At 41.7% G+C, this 19,601-nt stretch overlaps 1 protein-coding gene across 2 annotated transcripts in view; it reads right to left on the reverse strand.

Annotated features, from left to right (window-relative positions):
- LOC112237880 (glutamate receptor ionotropic, NMDA 2C-like) overlaps positions 1-19,601 on the reverse strand; it is a 91,776-nt gene that overhangs the window by 10,162 nt on the left and 62,013 nt on the right. For both annotated transcript variants that reach the window (XM_042327692.1, XM_042327693.1), the window contains exons 5-6: positions 15,009-15,220; positions 804-972 (exon numbers count right to left, since the gene is read on the reverse strand). In XM_042327692.1, the coding sequence (XP_042183626.1) occupies positions 804-972; positions 15,009-15,220 (381 nt within the window). The remainder of the gene's footprint in view (positions 1-803; positions 973-15,008; positions 15,221-19,601) is intronic.

Consider the following 19,601-nt stretch of genomic DNA (forward strand, 5'->3'; position numbering starts at 1 on the left):
ATGGTTGGATTCCAGATCTCCTGCTTTTGCCCACCAATGGGATTTCGGGAAAACCAGGGAATTTATTGAAATGTTGCAACCCTACACTCTAGTTTCCCTTTATTTGGATTTGGACCATAATACCTATTTGTTTTTATTAAGGGCAATTAATTCATCGTTATTCATTACTTTTTCTTTTTAATATTTATCTGAACTCAGTGCCAACATTGTCACACCCTGATCTGTTTCACCTGTCTTTGTGCTTGTCTCCACCCCCTCCAGGTGTCGCCCATTTGCCCAATTATGTGTATTTATACCTGTGTTCTGTGTTTGTCTGTTGCCAGTTTGTCTTGTCTGGTCAAGCCTATCAGCGTTTTCTCGTACTTCTGTTTTCTCTCTTGTCCCTGTTTTCTTGTTTTCCCGGTTTTGACCATTCTGCCTACCCTGAGCCTGACCCTGACCCTGACCCTGAGCCTGCCTGCCGTTCTGTACCTTTCGGACTCTGCTCTAGATTACTGACCTCTGCCTGCCCTTGACCCATCATTTGCCTGCCCCCTGTTTTTGTAATAAACTTTTGTTATTTCGAACTGTCTACATCTGGGTTTTATCGTGAGGTCTGATAAACATAAACCTAAATCACCAATGTCAAGAATTGAAACACGCCCAATTTGAATGGTGTCTCTGAGCTCAGAGGAGGCAGAAAATGCTCTGTCATCAGCTATATGAAATGGGGCTAAATTGGTCACATTTAATGTATTTAATATGCTAACTTTTAGGCAGGTGACTAATTATAATGCCTGTTAGAATAACCATCATCTCCTTACCTCTCCGATCATGCCATTCCAACTGCCTCTGACCAGCTTGCCGTGCTTCCCGTTGGTGACCAGGTAGAGGTCGTATGAGAATTTGGTGGTGCGGGACAGCTTCTTCAGGATGTCTATGCAGAAACCCTTACAGCATAGTTTGGTGTAGGGCTCAGTATGTCCTACAATACTGGGGAGACAGAGGACAATATAATACACTAGAATTGTAAAGTTGTCAAAGACTCCAGCCACCCAAGTCATAGACGGTAAGTAAGCATTTCACAGTAAAGTCTACACCTGTTGTATTCAGTGACAAGTACAATTTTAATTTGATCATAGGACATTTCATATGTTGACAATCTGCATATGTGGGTTCTGAATCTGCAATGTTCGGTTCTCAAGCCAGGTCTGTTATCCTCTGCAACACCAGGGAAAAATAAGGCAGGGGGACCATGGGAAGTGTCTCAAAATAGGAATTATATAGGATGTGTTTTTGAAACGTTGAACAGTCAATTTTTACACAACGTTACATTTTTTACGTTAGTCTAAATTCTGCATTCCTGTTGGATTTATAAATTTGTACGAAATAAAGACAATATCTTTTAGTAGATTATATCTGAGCCTCAATTTCAACATTGTTTTTTAAAGAAACATGGTTTAAAGAAAATGTGGGATTGAACCTCAATCTTGCAGCCAAATCATTAACCATGTGCCACCAGGAGATAGCTGTAGTATTGTGGGGGTTTTCAGTCTAATATTTTCAATCAGGACACAGAACATAATTTCTGAGTTATCAAAAATGTTCCCATCCTCTTCATAGTACTTGTAAAATATGGTTGTATTTGTATGATTAAATGTTGTTCAAATGAAATAATGTGCATTTTGTCAACAAAAAATATGGTTGTCTTTGTATGCTAAACACTTCAAATGTCCTATGATTCAATTAAAATGCCATGTATTACCTTGTAGTGGGCCTACAATAGTATCACGCCCTGATCTGTTTCACCTGTCCTTGTGATTGTCTCCACACCCTCCAGGTGTCCCTTATTTTCCCCAGTGTTTTTATCCCTGTGTTTCCTGTCTCTCTGTGCCAGTTCGTCTTGTATGTTTCCAAGTCAACCAGCGCTGTTCCCGTTCTCCTGCTTTTTGCATTCTCCTTTTTATAGTCCTTCCGGTTTTGACCCTTGCCTGTTTCTGGACTGTACCCGCCTGCCTGACCATTCTGCCTGCCTTGACCACGAGCCTGTCTGCCACTCTATACTTCCTGGATTCTGATCTAGTTTTGACCTTTTTTGCCTGGCCACGACCATTCTCTTGCCTACCCCTTTGGATTAATACATATTGTAAGACTCCAACCATCTGGCTCCTGTGTCTGCATTTGGGTCTTGCCTTGTGCCTTGATAAATGCAGTCTCAAATTTGGACTCATCAGACCAAAGGACAGATTTCAACTGGTCTAATGTCCATTGCTCGTGTTTCTTGGCCCAAGCAAGTCTCTTCTTATTATTGGTGTCCTTTAGTAGTGGTTTCTTTGCAGCAATTCAACCATGAAGACCTGATTCACACAGTCTCCTCTGAACAGTTGATGTAAAGATGTCTCTGTTACTTGAACTCTGTAACTCTGGGCCTTCCTTTCCTGTGGTGGTCCTCATGAGAGCTAGTTTCATCATAGCGCTTGATGGTTTTTGCGACTGCACTTGAAGAAACTTTCAAAATTCTTGAAATGTTCCGGATTGATTGACCTTCATGTCTTGGATGGATGGTCATGTCTCTTTGCTTCTTTGAGCTGTTCTTGCCATAATATGGACTTGGTATTTTACCAAATAGGGCTATCTTTTGAATACCACCCCTACTTTGTCACAACACAACTGATTGGCTCAAATTCATTAAGAAGGAAAGAATTTCCACAAATGAACTTTTAACAAGGCACACCTGTTAATGTAAATGCTTTCCAGGTGACTACCTCATGAAGCTGGATAGGAGAATGCCAAGAGTGTGCAAAGCTGTCTTCAAGGAAAAGGGTGGCTACTTTGAAGAATCTCAAATATAAAATATATTTGGATTTAACACTCTTTTGGTTACTACATGATTCCATGTGTGCTATTTCATAGTTTTGATGTCTTCACTATTATTCTACAATGTAGAAATAAAGATAAACCCTTGAATGAGTTGGTGTGTCAACTTTTGACTGGTACAGTATATATTTTGTGTGATCATAAAAACTGACTTATTTGAAAATCGTGGACCATTGTGCAACATTGTGGAAATGTTCTGTGCAACCTTCATGAATATATCACAAATATTTTCTTGCAACGTTAAGTGAATGTCCTGTGAAACCTAACTTAAACATTGTATGAATGTCATCACAACTGAGCATATTTTGTGTTTTGGGAACCTGTTTCTTGTAATGTATCCACACTGTTCCAACAACTGAATTAAATGTTATGGAAACCTTTAAAGAACTCAAAGGCTGTTCTGTCGACATTGTTGCAACATCAAAGGAATGTTTTGTGCACTCTGATACAAACATTATCTGAATGTGGCACAACTGGACAGTTTTAGTGTTTTGGGAACCTCTCTCTTGTCATATCCCCACAATGTTACCACCAGACTGTTCCCACAACCTAATGAAACATACATTGGAACCTTTAAAGAACAGCCAAAATGTTTTCTGGGAATATTCAAGCAACATCAGGTGAATATTTTATACTGTCATGACGTTGGCCTGATGGGGGTTATGACCCCCATAAATCCCCCCCCCCATTTTTCTCTCTCTACTCTGTAGAGTTGACTCTGGAAAAGCCCTTTTTTAACACAGAGATTCTGGGGACATCAAAGGTGGGAAACAGAACCATATTTCGGTGATCCAACCAGTTGAAAATATGTGTTGGGACTTAATGAATATGATGTCAGTTCAGCTGGCGTCTGAGACATGATTACTGATGACAGGACGACAAACTGTATCTTGGAAAGTCGACACATTCTAGTTATCAGATTCACATGGAATTGTTGTGCAATTTAAATGTTTAAATATGAAACTATTTGTGAAAAGATTAAATGTAATTTTAGCTTCTTAATGAGAGAACGGTTTGTTACACCACTCTGCTCACTCATAGGCCCCGCCCAAGTGAACAGACATGGGATTGTAAACTATGAAACACGCCCTTCTTTCACCACTATATAAGCCATGTTACAAAAATGTAATTTCCTGTTCCGAGGACGTGAGGACTTGCGGTGCCCACGTTGAAAGGACAAAGACCACCTACAGAACTAAGCCAACCTCAGCAAGAACCTTACGAAATTAGCATCGAATTTCAATGTGAAGGTGACGACCTACACGCCGGAAGGATGAATTTCGACTATACCAGCCAGAATATAGCATGAGCTTAAAGTATGGCAACTTGGTTCGAACTTTGAACTCTTATTTACTAAAGAAGTGATACCTACTAGCCATTGCGTAAAGTGCAGCAACTTTAGACGTGGGCTAGGAGAGGACGGACAGAGTATCTGTTCTACCACACGACAACGGTACTACCAAGTAACCGTTCTACCAACAGACATTCTTCAAAGGACAACCCGGCCTTCCATCTACGGCCAACCGATCGAAGTGCAGCTCAGAGTAAATATTTGTGGCATTTTCCTTTTCCAAATTGGCGGTTATTTAGAATGCATAAGATTCTGGATTTACGATAGCGTAGCTGCCTACGGCCCGATAGAGACACAAAGTCTTTTTGTTCCTCAGTCTTCCCGCTCTTTCATTCAAAACCCAACCCCCTTTCTTTGTGTAACTAGCCGTCATATCTGTTCCGCCCGCTAGGGACGTTTTCCTTTATGACATAATTTGTAATGATCCATTCTGTGTAGAAGTAAATCTGGGTGAGTATTTAGGTATTTAGTAAATAAATAATTAAACCAAATTTTGTATTGCTGATTCAACTTGTTAGCCAGGGTTCGTAAAGATCACCAAGAATTTACAACTTTCAGATGAGACTAAATAAGGTGACGATTAAATATTGACTGCTACTGATGTAAAGGATTACTAGGTCTTTAAGAGCTTTATAAACATTCCTTCCTGGTTCCCTGACTTTCTAGTTAATTACATTTACCTGTTTAGCTTAATTAACCGCAACCTAACAAATATTCTGGGAAATTTCAACAAACCAATTTTGGTTTGCTGGGAAAACATTACTGGTACATTGTGTTATTACATTACCTGGAAATCTAATGAGAACTTTTGGGGAATGTCCTGTGGTGGTTGTTCACAACATTTTATATTTAATTTAAAACATAAAATTGTATAAATAAATAAAAACATTCATTCAATTATTTTTGAATGTTATCAAACATAACTGGAATTTAAAGGCAATCTTAGCTAATGTTCTGGAAATGTTCCCAGTTTGCTTGGAAGTGAGTCATTTTGACTCAATATGAATTTAAAATTGAAATATCTTATCATTTTTGAAGTCATCCCCCACTCCGTACTTGACATTTAAGAGTCACATGCAGGTAAAAAGTTAAGCGTTTGGAGACATGAGCTCTATTTCAAAATATCACTTTTTCCAAGAATAACCACTGTTCCAGGAGCTCCACACTTGAGCATGAGGCAACAGATATCCTACAGTGTCATGTACTTTATACGGATCGGACCAAGGTGCAGCGTGTTATACGTACATTCGTCTTTTATTTAAAAAATGAACACTGAACAAACTAACAAAACAACAAAACAAACTAAACGTGAAGCTAATACTGATAGTGCAGACAGGCAATTAAACATAGAATAAGAACCCACAAACACCAAAGGGGAAATGGCTACCTAAATATGATCCCCAATCAGAGACAGCGATAAACAGCTGCCTCTGATTGGGAACCATATCAGGCCACCATAAACATACAAATACCTAGACCTACTAAACCCTAGACATACAAAAACCCTAGACAATACAAAACCCCTAGACAATACAAAACTAGCGTATCCACCCTAGTCACACCCTGACGTAAACAAAATATAAAGAAAACAGAGATATCTCAGGTCTGGGCGTGACATACAGTAACATAAACTAATGAAAATTCTATACTTTTTTCTTTGAAATAATACTTTTTTCATTTATCCAAGGCCTTCATTTATACAACCCAAATATTTTTTCCCCGATAGCATATATGAAATGTATGATCATATCTCCCTCAATATGACAACGGAGATGATTGTGGACTACAGGAAAAGGAGGACCAAGCACGCCCCCATTCTCATCTGTAGTGGAGCAGGTTGAGAGCTTCAAGTTCCTTGATGTCCACATCACCAACAAACTATTATGGTCCAAACACACCAAGACAGTTGTGAAGAGGGCACGACAAATTCCCCCTCAGGAGACTGAACAGATTTGGCATGGGTCCTCAGATCCTCAAAAAGTTCAATAAGCTCAAAAAGTTCTACAGCTGCACCATCGAGAGCATCATGACTGGTTGCATCACTGCCTGGTACGGCAACTGCTCAGCCGCTGACCGCAAGGCACTACAGAGGCCAGCCACCCTAGTCATAGATTGTACCGGAGCACCAAGTCTAGGTCTAAAAGGCTTTTTACTAGCTTCTACCCCCAAGCCATAAGACTCCTGAACAGCTAATCAAATGGCTCCACAGACTATTTGCATTTTATGCTGCTGCTACTCTCTGTTAATTATCTATGCATAGTCACTTTAACTCTACCTACATCTACCACATTACCTCAATTACCTCAACTAACCTGTGCCCCCGCACATTGACTCTGTACCGGCACCCCTGTATATAGCCTCGCTACTGTTATTTTACTGCTGCTCTTTAATTATTTGTTATTTTTATTTTTTACTTATCTATTTTTTACTTAAAATCACTTAAGGATCCGCCCCTTTTTAAAATTTTCGCCTAAAATCTAACTGCCTGACCTTGTCCTGAAGCAAGGATATGCATATTTTTGGTACCATTTCAAAGGAAACACTTTGACGTTTTTGGAAATGTGAAAGGAATGTAGGAGAATATAACACAATAGATCTGGTAAAATAAAAAACCAACCGTTCTTTTGTAAAAAAACTTTAACCATCATCTTTGAAATGCAAGAGAAAGGCCATAATGTAATATTCCAGCCCAGGTGCAATTTAGATTATGGTCACTAGATGGCAACAGTGTATGTGCACAGTTTTAGACTGATCCAATGAACCATGGCATTTTTGTTCAAAGATTTGTATCAAGACTTCCCAAATGTGCTTAATTTGTTTATTAATTCAAAATTGTGCACTTTCCTCAAACAATAGCATGGTATTCTTTCACTGTAATAGCTACTGTAAATTGGACAGAGCAGTTAGATTAACAGGAATTTAAGCTTTCTGTCTGGGAAATGTTGTTGTTACTTACAACCTCATGCTAATCACATTAGCCAACGTTAGCTCAACCGTCCCGTGGACGGGACACCAATCCCAAAGAAGTTTTAACACTTATTTTTCTTAAAACTGCATTCTTGGTTAAGGGCTTGTAAGTAAGAATTTCATTGTAAGGTCTACAATTTGATATATATTGTACCGTTAGAATGTTGGAGTCAAAATGACTAAGTTTGGCTTGAAGGGGTTCCCTCCAGGCCAGGAATTCTAGTGTTAAGTGTCAATTATTTCCTAGATCTGAAAGGAACAGCTATGCTTAAATCAAGAATGCAGACAACAAAAATATTGTTGTGAAATGTAATTAATCTGCTCACAGCTATTGGTTTTCTGTATATGAATATTCGACCCCGGTCTCGACCCCACCCTGTGCAACTGGGTACTGGACTTCCTGACGGGCCGCCCCCAGGTGGTGAGGGTAGGCAACAACATCTCCTCCCCGCTGATCCTCAACACTGGGGCCCCACAAGGGTGCGTTCTGAGCCCTCTCCTGTACTCCCTGTTCACCCACGACTGCGTGGCCACGCACGCCTCCAACTCAATCATCAAGTTTGCGGATGACACAACAGTGGTAGGCTTGATTACCAATAATGACGAGACGGCCTACAGGGAGGAGGTGAGGGCCCTCAGAGTGTGGTGTCAGGAAAATAACCTCACACTCAACGTCAACAAAACTAAGGAGATGATTGTGGACTTCAGGAAACAGCAGAGGGAACACCCCCCTATCCACATCGATGGAACAGTAGTGGAGAGGGTAGCAAGTTTTAAGTTCCTCGGCATACACATCACAGACAAACTGAATTGGTCCACTCACACAGACAGCATCGTGAAGAAGGCGCAGCAGCGCCTCTTCAACCTCGGGAGGCTGAAGAAATTCGGCTTGTCACCAAAAGCACTCACAAACTTCTACAGATGCACAATCGAGAGCATCCTGGCGGGCTGTATCACCGCCTGGTACGGCAACTGCTCCGCCCTCAACCGCAAGGCTCTCCAGAGGGTAGTGAGGTCTGCACAACGCATCACCGGGGGCAAACTACCTGCCCTCCAGGACACCTACACCACCCGATGTTACAGGAAGGCCATAAAGATCATCAAGGACATCAACCACCCGAGCCACTGCCTGTTCACCCCGCTATCATCCAGAAGGCGAGGTCAGTACAGGTGCATCAAAGCTGGGACCGAGAGACTGAAAAACAGCTTCTATCTCAAGGCCATCAGACTGTTAAACAGCCACCACTAACATTGAGTGGCTGCTGTCAACACACTGACACTGACTCAACTCCAGCCACTTTAATAATGGGAATTGATGGGAAATTATGTAAATATATCACTAGCCACTTTAAACAATGCTACCTTACATAATGTTACTTACCCTACATTATTCATCTCATATGCATACGTATATACTGTACTCTATATCATCGACTGTATCCTTATGTAATACATGTATCACTAGCCACTTTAACTATGCCACTTTGTTTACATACTCATCTCATATGTATATACTGTACTCGATACCATCTACTGTATCTTGCCTATGCTGCTCTGTACCATCACTCATTCATATATCCTTATGTACATATTCTTTATCCCCTTACACTGTGTATAAGACAGTAGTCTTGGAATTGTTAGTTAGATTACTTGTTGGTTATTACTGCATTGTCGGAACTAGAAGCACAAGCATTTCGCTACACTCGCATTAACATCTGCTAACCATGTGTATGTGACATATAAAATTTGATTTGATTTGATTTGATTTGGGTTCGTTTGTTACCATTGCAGCTTGTTATTGATTGAGACAGACAGGTGTGAGTTGATTAATATAAAGGTGGCCATTTGTCGCTCATCCAGGGTTATTAATCGGTGGAGAAATGTTATTGGCTGAGAGTTTTTGCGGATATTCACAAGTCTTCACCTGATTCATGTTCTTATTGAATAACGACTACAGAGCTCCTGTACATGGATTGGATGTGAATGGAAGAGATGAGTGACCAATGGCATGTCATAATGATTCAATAATACATGGGGATGAATTAGGAACTCAGCTAATGTGGCCATTTTCAATCAAGATAGTCGATGCACCAATTCCACCCATCAGGTTACAAACAGTAATAACATTGTTTTAAAGACATCTATTCTCGTTTCATAAAAGCCCAACGTTAACGTCATGCTCCTGGAGCAATAGAGCAAGAGGCTTCATCTTATATGGCAAACATCTCATTAGCATGATTTCCTAAAGGAGATGTAGCAGGAAGAAACATACCAGAAGAAGGTGGAGGAGGGAGAGTGACAGAGAGAAACAGAATGGTGTAAAAAGACCTCCTTGATGTGTGCCCAGGAGCTGACGTCAGGAGTGGGGTTGGAGGGAGAACTGGAGGGACTGGGCGGCTCCACAGGCCTGCGCATTATGCATGGCTACGACAGATGGACGGACAGCTGGGGCTGACCAAAACAAATCTGACACAAATTAATCACAAACAAACAAAGGCAGGAGTGAAACACAATGCTGGATTATTTGCTGCCTGGCTAATGGCGGGCTCGTCCACGGCAGATAACCAGCCTACATACTCAATCCTGTAGACTTTGCCCCATTACCAATGTCTTTGGGGCTTAAAGCAATACTTCCTCTTCAGGCATTGCTCTGTCTCTTTATTTCGACCCCCCGTTCCCTACCCTGGGCGAAACGATTTGACCTAAACCTCAATGCAATACACACATCCTTTTGCTAAGCCATGGTAACGAAGTGTACACCAGCATGGGGCCCACTACATGTGGAGCGGCTGAAATGACCCTGACAAAGTAGCTTTACCTGTATACACAATCACTGTACTGATCTACAGAGAGAGAGACAGAGAGAGAGAGAGACAGAGAGAGAGAGAGAGAGAGAGAATCCAGGGGAACTAAATGGACAGCACTAGCTGTGCACATCAAGTGGAGGAAGCTGACGCTGGTATAATCCATTCCTCTAAATTATCAACAGGATCACCAGGAACGTGATTAGGAAAATGTCCTCCAGTTTCACACTAACTAGATTATGGGAGCGTCGTTGGAATATGTGGAAAACATAGTGACGTCATTAACAGTGTGTTGGAGACTTGAACAGGGTTCAAATGAAACATTGACTGTTGGGGGTCCCCAGCGTCTCTTAGGGGCACACAATGTCTCTTGGAGGCGCACAACGTTGACATATTTGACTTTTTTCAAGGGACCACATTGATGTTGCAGCAGTTCGAGGATGTTAGAAACCTCTAATATAGAGCGAAGGAGAAAACAGACAGTCAGAGAGGGGAGGGGCTCATTCCATAGCTCACCGACAGTGGCACCTAGGGAGGGTGAACCATGATGAGATGCAGAGAGCACTAATGACACATCACCCTTAACCTCCCTCAGATCTTCAGACTAATGGAGTGTGCCCTCAGCCCTCAGACACAGGGAAGAGTAGGAGGACGAGGGGCAATGAGACGCGCAGACAGCCGATGGAGGCGCAGAGCTGCAGCCGCAACAAAAGGAATCAACTGAAGTGTTTGGAGGAAACGAGCGGGTGGTGTGAGACATCGCAGAGTAAACAGACAGGTCCCAACATCCCCTGTCTCACCAGCTGCCAGGGATCACTGCTGGGAGGTTAAGTGGGCTTCTGATTGCATCCAAACAGGTTTGGGAATATAAGAAAATATGTGTGTGTTTGTGTGTCTGTTTGTGGTGTGTGGTGTGTGTTTGTGTGCTTGTGGTGTGTGTGTGCACATGTTTGTTCACATGTTTGTGTGTTTGCTACAAATGTGTGTGTGTGGTTGTCACCACAAAAACAATTATTTGTGTAAATGGGTATCTGCTTGTTGTCTGAAGGAAATCCAAAGGCACCGTTGTTTTGGGTCCCTATATCCAGCAGGAATCCCTTGAAACATTCACCTTTGAAACAAACTTAATTGGACCACGGTGCTGTCCATTGTTCCTGCCAATGTGTGGCTCGGGGGGGCTCACCCACTGCTGAACCCAGTCTCAGTTTAAATCAAATCAACCTATTATCATCTCGTTCTCATTAGGCAAAATGGTTATATGATGACATCATCGTCTAACGCCAACGCTACTGTTCACCTAGGGATCACCAGCAATGGCAAGAGGCTAATGCACTGACGTCTGGTCACTGTAAGGGTCTGCAACAAGCTAGTGAAGTGAAAAACGTTACAAAGAGCTTTACAGAAGAATAGGACTCTCTGGACAACCTGACACATAAGTTTTATCAGTCTGACCACAGTGGAGCAGAGTGAACAGAGTGACTGTTTGTTTTGTCTCTTCAAGGAGGAATAAGCGTGTCTCCATGCGAAGCCGCACAGATGGTCCGGTACGCAGGCTTCCTCGTTTCTCTCGTCTGCTGAGGGCTTGAGGGATTGGAACAGAGGGCCCAGAAATACTCCCGCCTGACGGATGGCTCGTGGCGCTGGCACCCAGCTCGGACGAGTCGTGTAGGTGTGAGTTATGGGCGATACGGGCCTCGGCGGGAGTCTTGGGGCATGGAAGCGGTTTCTGAGAGAGGCCGCTGATGGCCCTTAATAAATGAGAATGCCAGGTCCTCTAGCTCCCTGTTCTGCCGGCCAGGAAATATGACTGGCGGCCAGGATAAAAAAAACACCACAGCCCTGGGGTCCATTATTAGCATCAGCCCCCAGGGCTGGTCTTTAGGGGCATGGCTGTTGGTGTTTTACCATTATCAATCATTGGGCCTCTATCTCAACCCACTAACTGCATCATTTAGTTGCTTACTTGGTTTAGCCAATTTCTCCCATATGAACTCAAGAAAAATGTTTCCTTGTTCAACATGGCAAACTGCAATCTAAGTCAAGACAAAACACACTAGAACTATGCAGATTATAATAATGGGGTGTTTTGGTCAGTGCTAAAAAAGGATCTGGTCTGCTTCCCAAGCAGATTTTCACTGATCTGAGCTCATCCCCTCTTCTCATTAACAACCATTGTCAGTAATGGATAATGTTTCCTTTCCCCACATCCATTCACTAATGAACATCACTATCAGTCTCTAGGTGTCCAGGATTGATGAGGCGGCCTAATCGGCCCATCTAATTGATATCCCAGCAAGCAGCACATATATTTCCCTTATTGGGTCACACTGTGATTACTGTGATGTCTCACTCTGGCTGTCTGCTTTAATGAAGATCTCACCCCATTGTATGATAAGGACTCATGGCTGGGCTAACGGTAGGGGAAGAGACTGTTCATCCTATTCACACCTAATGGCACTCTCCAAGTTACAGTCCAAATGAATCAACCACAGCATGTTCTACATGTTGGAGCGTGTCATTAATATGGTGTCTGTGGTAGTTCTTAGCTCAGTTTACGTTTAACAAGTAGTGGCAACCCATCATTCAGGGAAGGTGGGGGAGAGCCACACCTGATTTGAACCCCACCTGTTCAGCTAAATAATGTGTTGCCTGTTTTGCATGTTATTTTGGGATTAATATGTGTCAATTATCAGTTTGCAAACAATACAAATCAAAATAAATTGTTAATAAAGCTGCTTACAAACTCTTTTTTGTATTTCTTGAGTAAGACAGCTCCAAAATGCAGGTGTTTCAGCCTAGCTCAGTGCTTTCTGTGGTGGTGGGGCAGCCAGTGGAAAATACGGAGAGTTGGTGATGTTCTTTAGTTGCGCCGTGATTGGCTCAGTGTTCTGTCACTCATGGGGACACTACGTTACCGCAACATCTACAGGGAGAGCTCGAAAATTCAAACCCCATTGGGTGCTACAATAGAGTTACAATTAGAAGGGCCCATCCAAGAAGGCTCAAGGTCATTGGCCACAGATAAAATGATGTCAAATCACATTATATCTACCATAGCTTGATCATGTCAACATCATACTTTCAAAATCTTAGCTAGCAACCTAGACAAGCAGTCATCATTATGAATTACGTCAACAGTCTACTGGCAAATTATTGGCCATTGCACATAAACATTACACAACAAGTTGGTAAACACAAATTCAACAATGAGGGGTTTGGAAGAAATCAGTGGATAACTGCAAGCATTGCAAAGCAATCACGAGCCTGCTATTCAGTGGAGTGGGTGTGTGGTCCAAGTCTGGGTTTAAGGGTCTCTTTTCCAAGCTTAAAGGATAAACACTCACATGGCATGAGCCAGAAACGGTTGAATACATTGGTCATGCTGGGAACTCTGAAACAACTGGGAACTGGGAGCTCCGACTGGGAAAATACGTTTTGAACGGTCATCCAACTCGGAACTCCGGCCTCTTTCTAGAGCTCTGACCTGAAGATCATTGACTTCATGATTCAACCTTGTTTATTTCAGAGTTCCCAATTGTCTTGAAAGGACCATAAATCCAGAGAATGCCAGACTTTGATGACAAAGTTGGATTACAAACTTTGCCCACAAAGATTGCGGCTTCACCTTCCTGTTCAAGTGAGCACAGCACAAGAAGTTGAGTCCAAAATGTATTGTATGCTGCTGCATAAATGATGTAATATGCCAGGAAGATATGTATACTGTAGCTAAGAAAGTAATACTAGTCTATGTTGTGAAGTAATCTGTTAGTAGCCCATGTGCCTCACCATAATAATTTGGTCCCTTTCCCCACATAATTTAGCCTACTGTTCTGACTTGGTGATGCACATGTAGCCTATAGTCTGTTTTAGATAAATATAATAATTGAATATTGTAAGAGCTTTCATTGTCTGTTTATATGCCCCCTTTATTTATCCTATGGTTCTGACTTGGTATACAGGGAGAATACTGTAAGAACGACCCATATTCTGAATTCTGTCACTGTACATTTCAAAAGTGGTGAACAAATAGTTATATTGACTATGTCTGTCCTAGATCGCTCATTATTCTCTTAATCGAAATTACGGATTGCCTCTTATCCACTTGTCGTCCACTTATGCCATAGTTTGTACATCTCAATTGTCAGTAGAACCACATTTTTGTTTTAAGCAAGTCAGCCATATCAGCTATGTTTTTTTTAAAGGCAGTAAACGAGGCTGAATTAACTGTTTCGCTACCAGACAAAGCTCCGCTGATAGCCAGGTGTAGCAGTGTTAAGGATTCACCCAATGGTGCTGAACAGGTTTATGTAGGCCCCAATGCCACTCTAAATAATGCCACTTTAATAATGTCTACATATCTTACATTACTCATATCATGTGTATATACTGTATTGAGACCCAATCACTGGACACTTTAATAAATGGATCACTAGTCACTTTAAATAATGCCACTAATAATGTTTACATATCTTACATTACTCATATCACATGTATATACTGTATTTTATTCCATCTACTGCTACTTGCCTATGCCGCTCGGCCATCACTCATCCATATACTTACATGTACATATTCTCATTCACCCCTTTAGATTTGTGTGTATTAGGTAGTTGTTGGGGAATTGTTAGATTACTTGTTAGATATTACTGCACTGTTGGATCTAGAAGCACAAGCATTTTGCTACACTCACATTAACATCTGCTAACCATGTGTATGTGACCCATAAAATGTTATTTTATTTGAACAGTTTGTGGGCACTGTTTGTCACCGTTACAGTGCAATTCATGTATTATTTAGTGTTGTTTTGTGTTGTGTAGTGGCTTTGCTGGCATGCATCTAAAAATGTTTTGGGGAGTTTACCCCACCAAGATATACATGCTAAAATCGCCCCTGACAACAGGTAATGGTGAAACAGGATAATGGATGTACATCACCATAGTAGTACGCTACACTTTTATGCTCTGTTTCATTCTTCTCATCAGAAAAAGTTTGTCGTCATTAATATCAGAGAGGAATATTGTTCCACTCACGTCTCTGTCTTGTTGGACTGGCGGCGGCAGGGCACAGTGTTGCTGACACAGGTCCCAGTCATGGGGTCGACAGCCTCCACTATGACAAAGGGACGTTCCTCCAGTGTGGCCACAGTCAAGTGTCTGTTATCTGATACGGGCTCCAGATAGGTGCCGTAGCGAGGCCACACCGGGTATCTCATCTGCAGGATCCCCATCTCATAGTTCCCCACCTGGAAGAGGAGAGAGAGAAGGGAAAATAACAGGCATGAGTCATACTTTAGCTTATCGGTATTCAAACCTGCAATACAATCACATCTCAAACTACTCCTCAGAGATTTCCATGCAGCCGGGTGGGAAATGCCAGGATAGATTAAGTCGAGGAAATGTTATTTCCAGGTCTGCATTTTTTGTTATCAATTTTCCTGTGTATTTTATTATAGAAAAAAAGGAAATACATTTTACTGTTGAATGCTAAGTGATGGATTCTCTCATTTCCACAAGGAAAACATACAGTCGATCAAATATATATCAGGATGCAGAAAGACAAGATCTTTGCCCATTTTAAATAGACCTCAACAATCCTGAGGCACACACTGTGTAGTTGCACCACCTGTGACGTCTCCTTGCACTAAGTTAGAGAGGTTTGTCTTGTCTCACTCTGAACATCTGTACTTAAGCTGTGAGGATCAGCCGGTCACAGAGGACCAAACTCTTTATCTGTTCTTTCCTCCATTACAAAACACAGTTGTCCATCTCAGTGGTGAGGAAGTAGTTCAGTATGCTGAACAGCACTTCTCTGCTTCATTGCAGAGAAGTGATCACACACAGTAATTAAAGTGATCACACACAGTAATTAAACTGTGGCTTTCACAGAGCCCAAAGCAGTAACACTTCTATTATTGTTCTCTATGGTTTTATGTGTTGAGAATGAGGTTGTAAACTTTTACATAGTGATGATGATTTAACCGTTCTTAATGGCACACATATTGTGCTTTTAATCAGTGAAGTTCCATAATTAAGAGTTGTTTAAGGTTAAACAAAGAGTCGAATAAGTATTCTCTCCAGAACGTTTTTGTGTTCATTGTTTTTTATGCCTCCTAATTATTACGGAGCGACATTAAAATGGATCGTGAACTGTGTTGATAATTGTATTCATTGTTACTGTGTTGATAATTGTATTCATTGTTACTGTGTTTGCACATAGAGCATATTGACCAACTTTTATGTTTCTGTCAATATATTGGCGGATTGTCACACGTATCAGCAACAAAAGACTGCAGGGTAAAACCATTTCATTGCTCACATTAACAACATTTAACAACATGTTTGTGTTCAATCAACTACCTCTACAATGGCAGAATACTGGTCAATACCTTTTTAGAATGTATGGATTGCACTGCCATCTTTAATTCATGTCAGGGGTCACTAAAATAATGCTTGGCCAACTCTGAGGCATCTAAGATGCAATAAAGTGAGCATTGAAAGTTACAACCTTACAATAACAATAATAATATTTGACATATCCTGGCTGCCGAGTGGGGCAGCGGTCTAAGGCACTGCATCTCAGTGTTAGAGGGGTCACTACAGACACCCTGGTTCAAATCCAGGCTGTATCACAGTGGTCTAAGGCACTGCATCTCAGTGTTAGAGGGGTCACTACAGACACCCTGGTTCGAATCCAGGCTGTATCACAGTGGTCCAAGGCACTGCATGTCAGTGCTAGAGGCATCACTACAGACACCCTGGTTCAAATCCAAGCTGTATCACAACCTGCTGTGCTTGGGAGTCCCACAGGGCAGCGCACAATTGGCCCAGCATTGTCCAGATTTGGCCGGTGTAGGCCGCCATTGAAAATAAGAATTTGTTCTTAACTGAATTGCCTAGTTAAATAAAGGTTACATTTAATAAAAAATACATAATTTTACAGCAGTCAAAGACTGCATAATTCTGCTTACTTTGGATTGGCTGTTCTAAACGTTTTATCAGGGGGCCAACCCATACCACTGACAAATGCCTTTGCTTCATAATAATCTCTCCTACTAATACTGAAAGTTATCTGATTATTGCAGTCATTATTGTCAGATGTCACAAAGGACAACAAAATACAACTATTAGAATATCCTCTGTTTTACTGGTATGCTTAGTTATTCCTGTCTCTCCTGCCGGACTATTGATTAATCCTCTTGTCTTCCTTTCCCCTAGTTTATGGGCCTTGTCAATGGATCACAATGGTAAAAGAGAGCATAAGAGTGTCCCCTCACTCTTTTTAATGGCTTTACAGAGCCAAACCTCTTTGTTTGTGTCAAAGAACAGACTTGTCAGTTTGCCTTTGTAACATATTGGAGATGAGAGAGGAAGCCAAGATCTCAAATACCTATAGCCTGTCTGGATCCCCAGACTTCTTCTTCTCCTCTTGTTCTCCTTCTCCTCTTGTTCTCCTCTTCTTCTCCTCTTCTTCTCCTTCTCCTATTCTTATTCTTCTCTTCTTCTCCCCTTTCTCTCCTTCTCTTCTTCTCCTCCTCTGCTTCTTCTCTTCTCCTCCTCTGCTTCTTCTCTTCTCCTCCTATTCTCCTTCTTATTCTTCTCTTCATCTTCATCTGCACACCAATATCTCTACCTGTACATGACCATCTGATCATTTATCACTCCAGTGTTAATCTGCAAAATTGTAATTATTCGCCTACCTCCTCATGCCTTTTGCACACAATGTATATAGACTCTCTTTTTTTTCTACTGTGTTATTGACTTGTTAATTGTTTACTCCATGTGTAACTCTGTGTTGTCTGTTCACACTGCTATGCTTTATCTTGGCCAGGTCGCAGTTGCAAATGAGAACTTGTTCTCAACTAGCCTACCTGGTTAAATAAAGGTGAAAAAAAAATGTAAATTTAAAAAATCTCCCACTCTATTTCTTCTCCTTCTCTTTTTCTTCATCTTCTCTTCATCTCCTCCTCTTCTTCTCCTTCTCTTTTTCTTCTTCTTCTCCTCTTCTTCTTCTCCTTCTATTTTTCTTCTCTTCTCCTCCTCTTCTTCTCCTTCTCTTCTTCTTCTTCTTCTTCTTCTTCTTCTTCTTCTCTTCTTCTCCTTCTTTTCTTCCCCTTCTCTTCTCCTTCTCTTCTTATTCTTCTCTTCTTCTCCTCCTCTTCTCCTCTTCTTCTTCTCTTCTCCTTATCTTCCTCTTCTCTTCTTTTCTTATTCTCCTCCTCTTCTCCTTCTCTTCTCCTCTTCTTCTCCTCTCTTTCTTCTCATTTTCTTATTCTTCTTCTTCCTCGTATTCTTCTCTTCCCTACTTCTCCTTCTCTTCTTCTTTGAGCCTCAATTCGTTGGGGCATGGACTCTACTAGGTGTCGAAAGCGTTCCATAGGAATTCTGGCCCTTGTTGACTCTGATGCTTAGTTAGCTGGATGTCCTTTGGGTGGTGGATCATCCTGATATACATGGGAAACTGTTGAGTGTGAAAAACCCAGCATTGTTGCAGTTCTTTCCACACTCAAACCAGTGCGCCTGGCACCTACTACCATACCCTGTTCAAAGGCACTGCAATATTTTGTCTTACCCATTCACCCTCTGAATGGCACAAATACACAATCCATGTCTCAATTGTCTCAAGGGTAAAAAAGTATTCTTTAACCTGTCTCCTCCTGTTCATCAACACTGATTGAAGTGACATCAATAAGGGATCATAGCTTTCACCCGGATTCACCTGGTCAGTCTATGTCATGGAAAGAGCAGTGTTCCTAATGTCTTGTGCACTCAGTGTAAGTTCTTGTTATTCTTTTGAAGTATCACTTCAGGTAATGTTTTGAGTAGCTCAGAAATTTCCAGTAACAGAGTTTAAAGATGAGTCTTTTAGATCACGTCCAGCAGTAAGCTTGTTGACCTCTCAACCTGAAAGTGGACTCACTACACTGCAGCAGCTACAGCGCATTCATTTTCTGTTGTATTTTTAACTGCAACCTTTCCATTGGCGCAAGCTGTCAATAGACTTACTACTCTTTCTCTCTCTCCGACCAGCCACACATCTGATAGCCTTCAGTACAGCGCGCTGTCAGACCCTCCAATTACAGAGGCATATGCCTTAGTTTCAATAACATACCCAAAATTAATAGGAACCAACCTTGAGAGAACATCGATGGCAAGTAATAAGCTGGAGAAGGCCCGGAGCTGTTTACCCAGAGATGTGGTTTGGCCCAACATGCTCTGACACACATCAACCTCCATTCAACCACTGAATGCATTTAAGGAAGAAATCCGACCTCCACCTCCCTTCAGTGTCTACTCCCTACTGGGCATTACAGGTAGAGGGAAGGTGTGTTGTGAAGGTGGGATGAATATGTGAGACAAGGTTCTGTTCACTAAGAGTCGGTGGCTCTGAGGTAGTGGAACGCTAGGCAGGCTCATTTGAATAGCTGGTGTTTATAGGGAGATCAGTCAGACATGTAATCACACTAGGCCTGTGGTGTGGAGAGACACCGGGTGGCCGGTTAGGACACTGTGATTGGTAGGATGCAGTTAGAGCAAAATGCTAACCTATAAAGTAGACAGTCTGTATTTTGTAACAGGTGATGCAAAGGAAATGTAACAGCCCACAATATGCCCAAGTCAATGCCT

The sequence above is a fragment of the Oncorhynchus tshawytscha genome, linkage group LG09, assembly GCF_018296145.1.
Source record: "Oncorhynchus tshawytscha isolate Ot180627B linkage group LG09, Otsh_v2.0, whole genome shotgun sequence".
Lineage (NCBI taxonomy): Eukaryota > Metazoa > Chordata > Actinopteri > Salmoniformes > Salmonidae > Oncorhynchus > Oncorhynchus tshawytscha.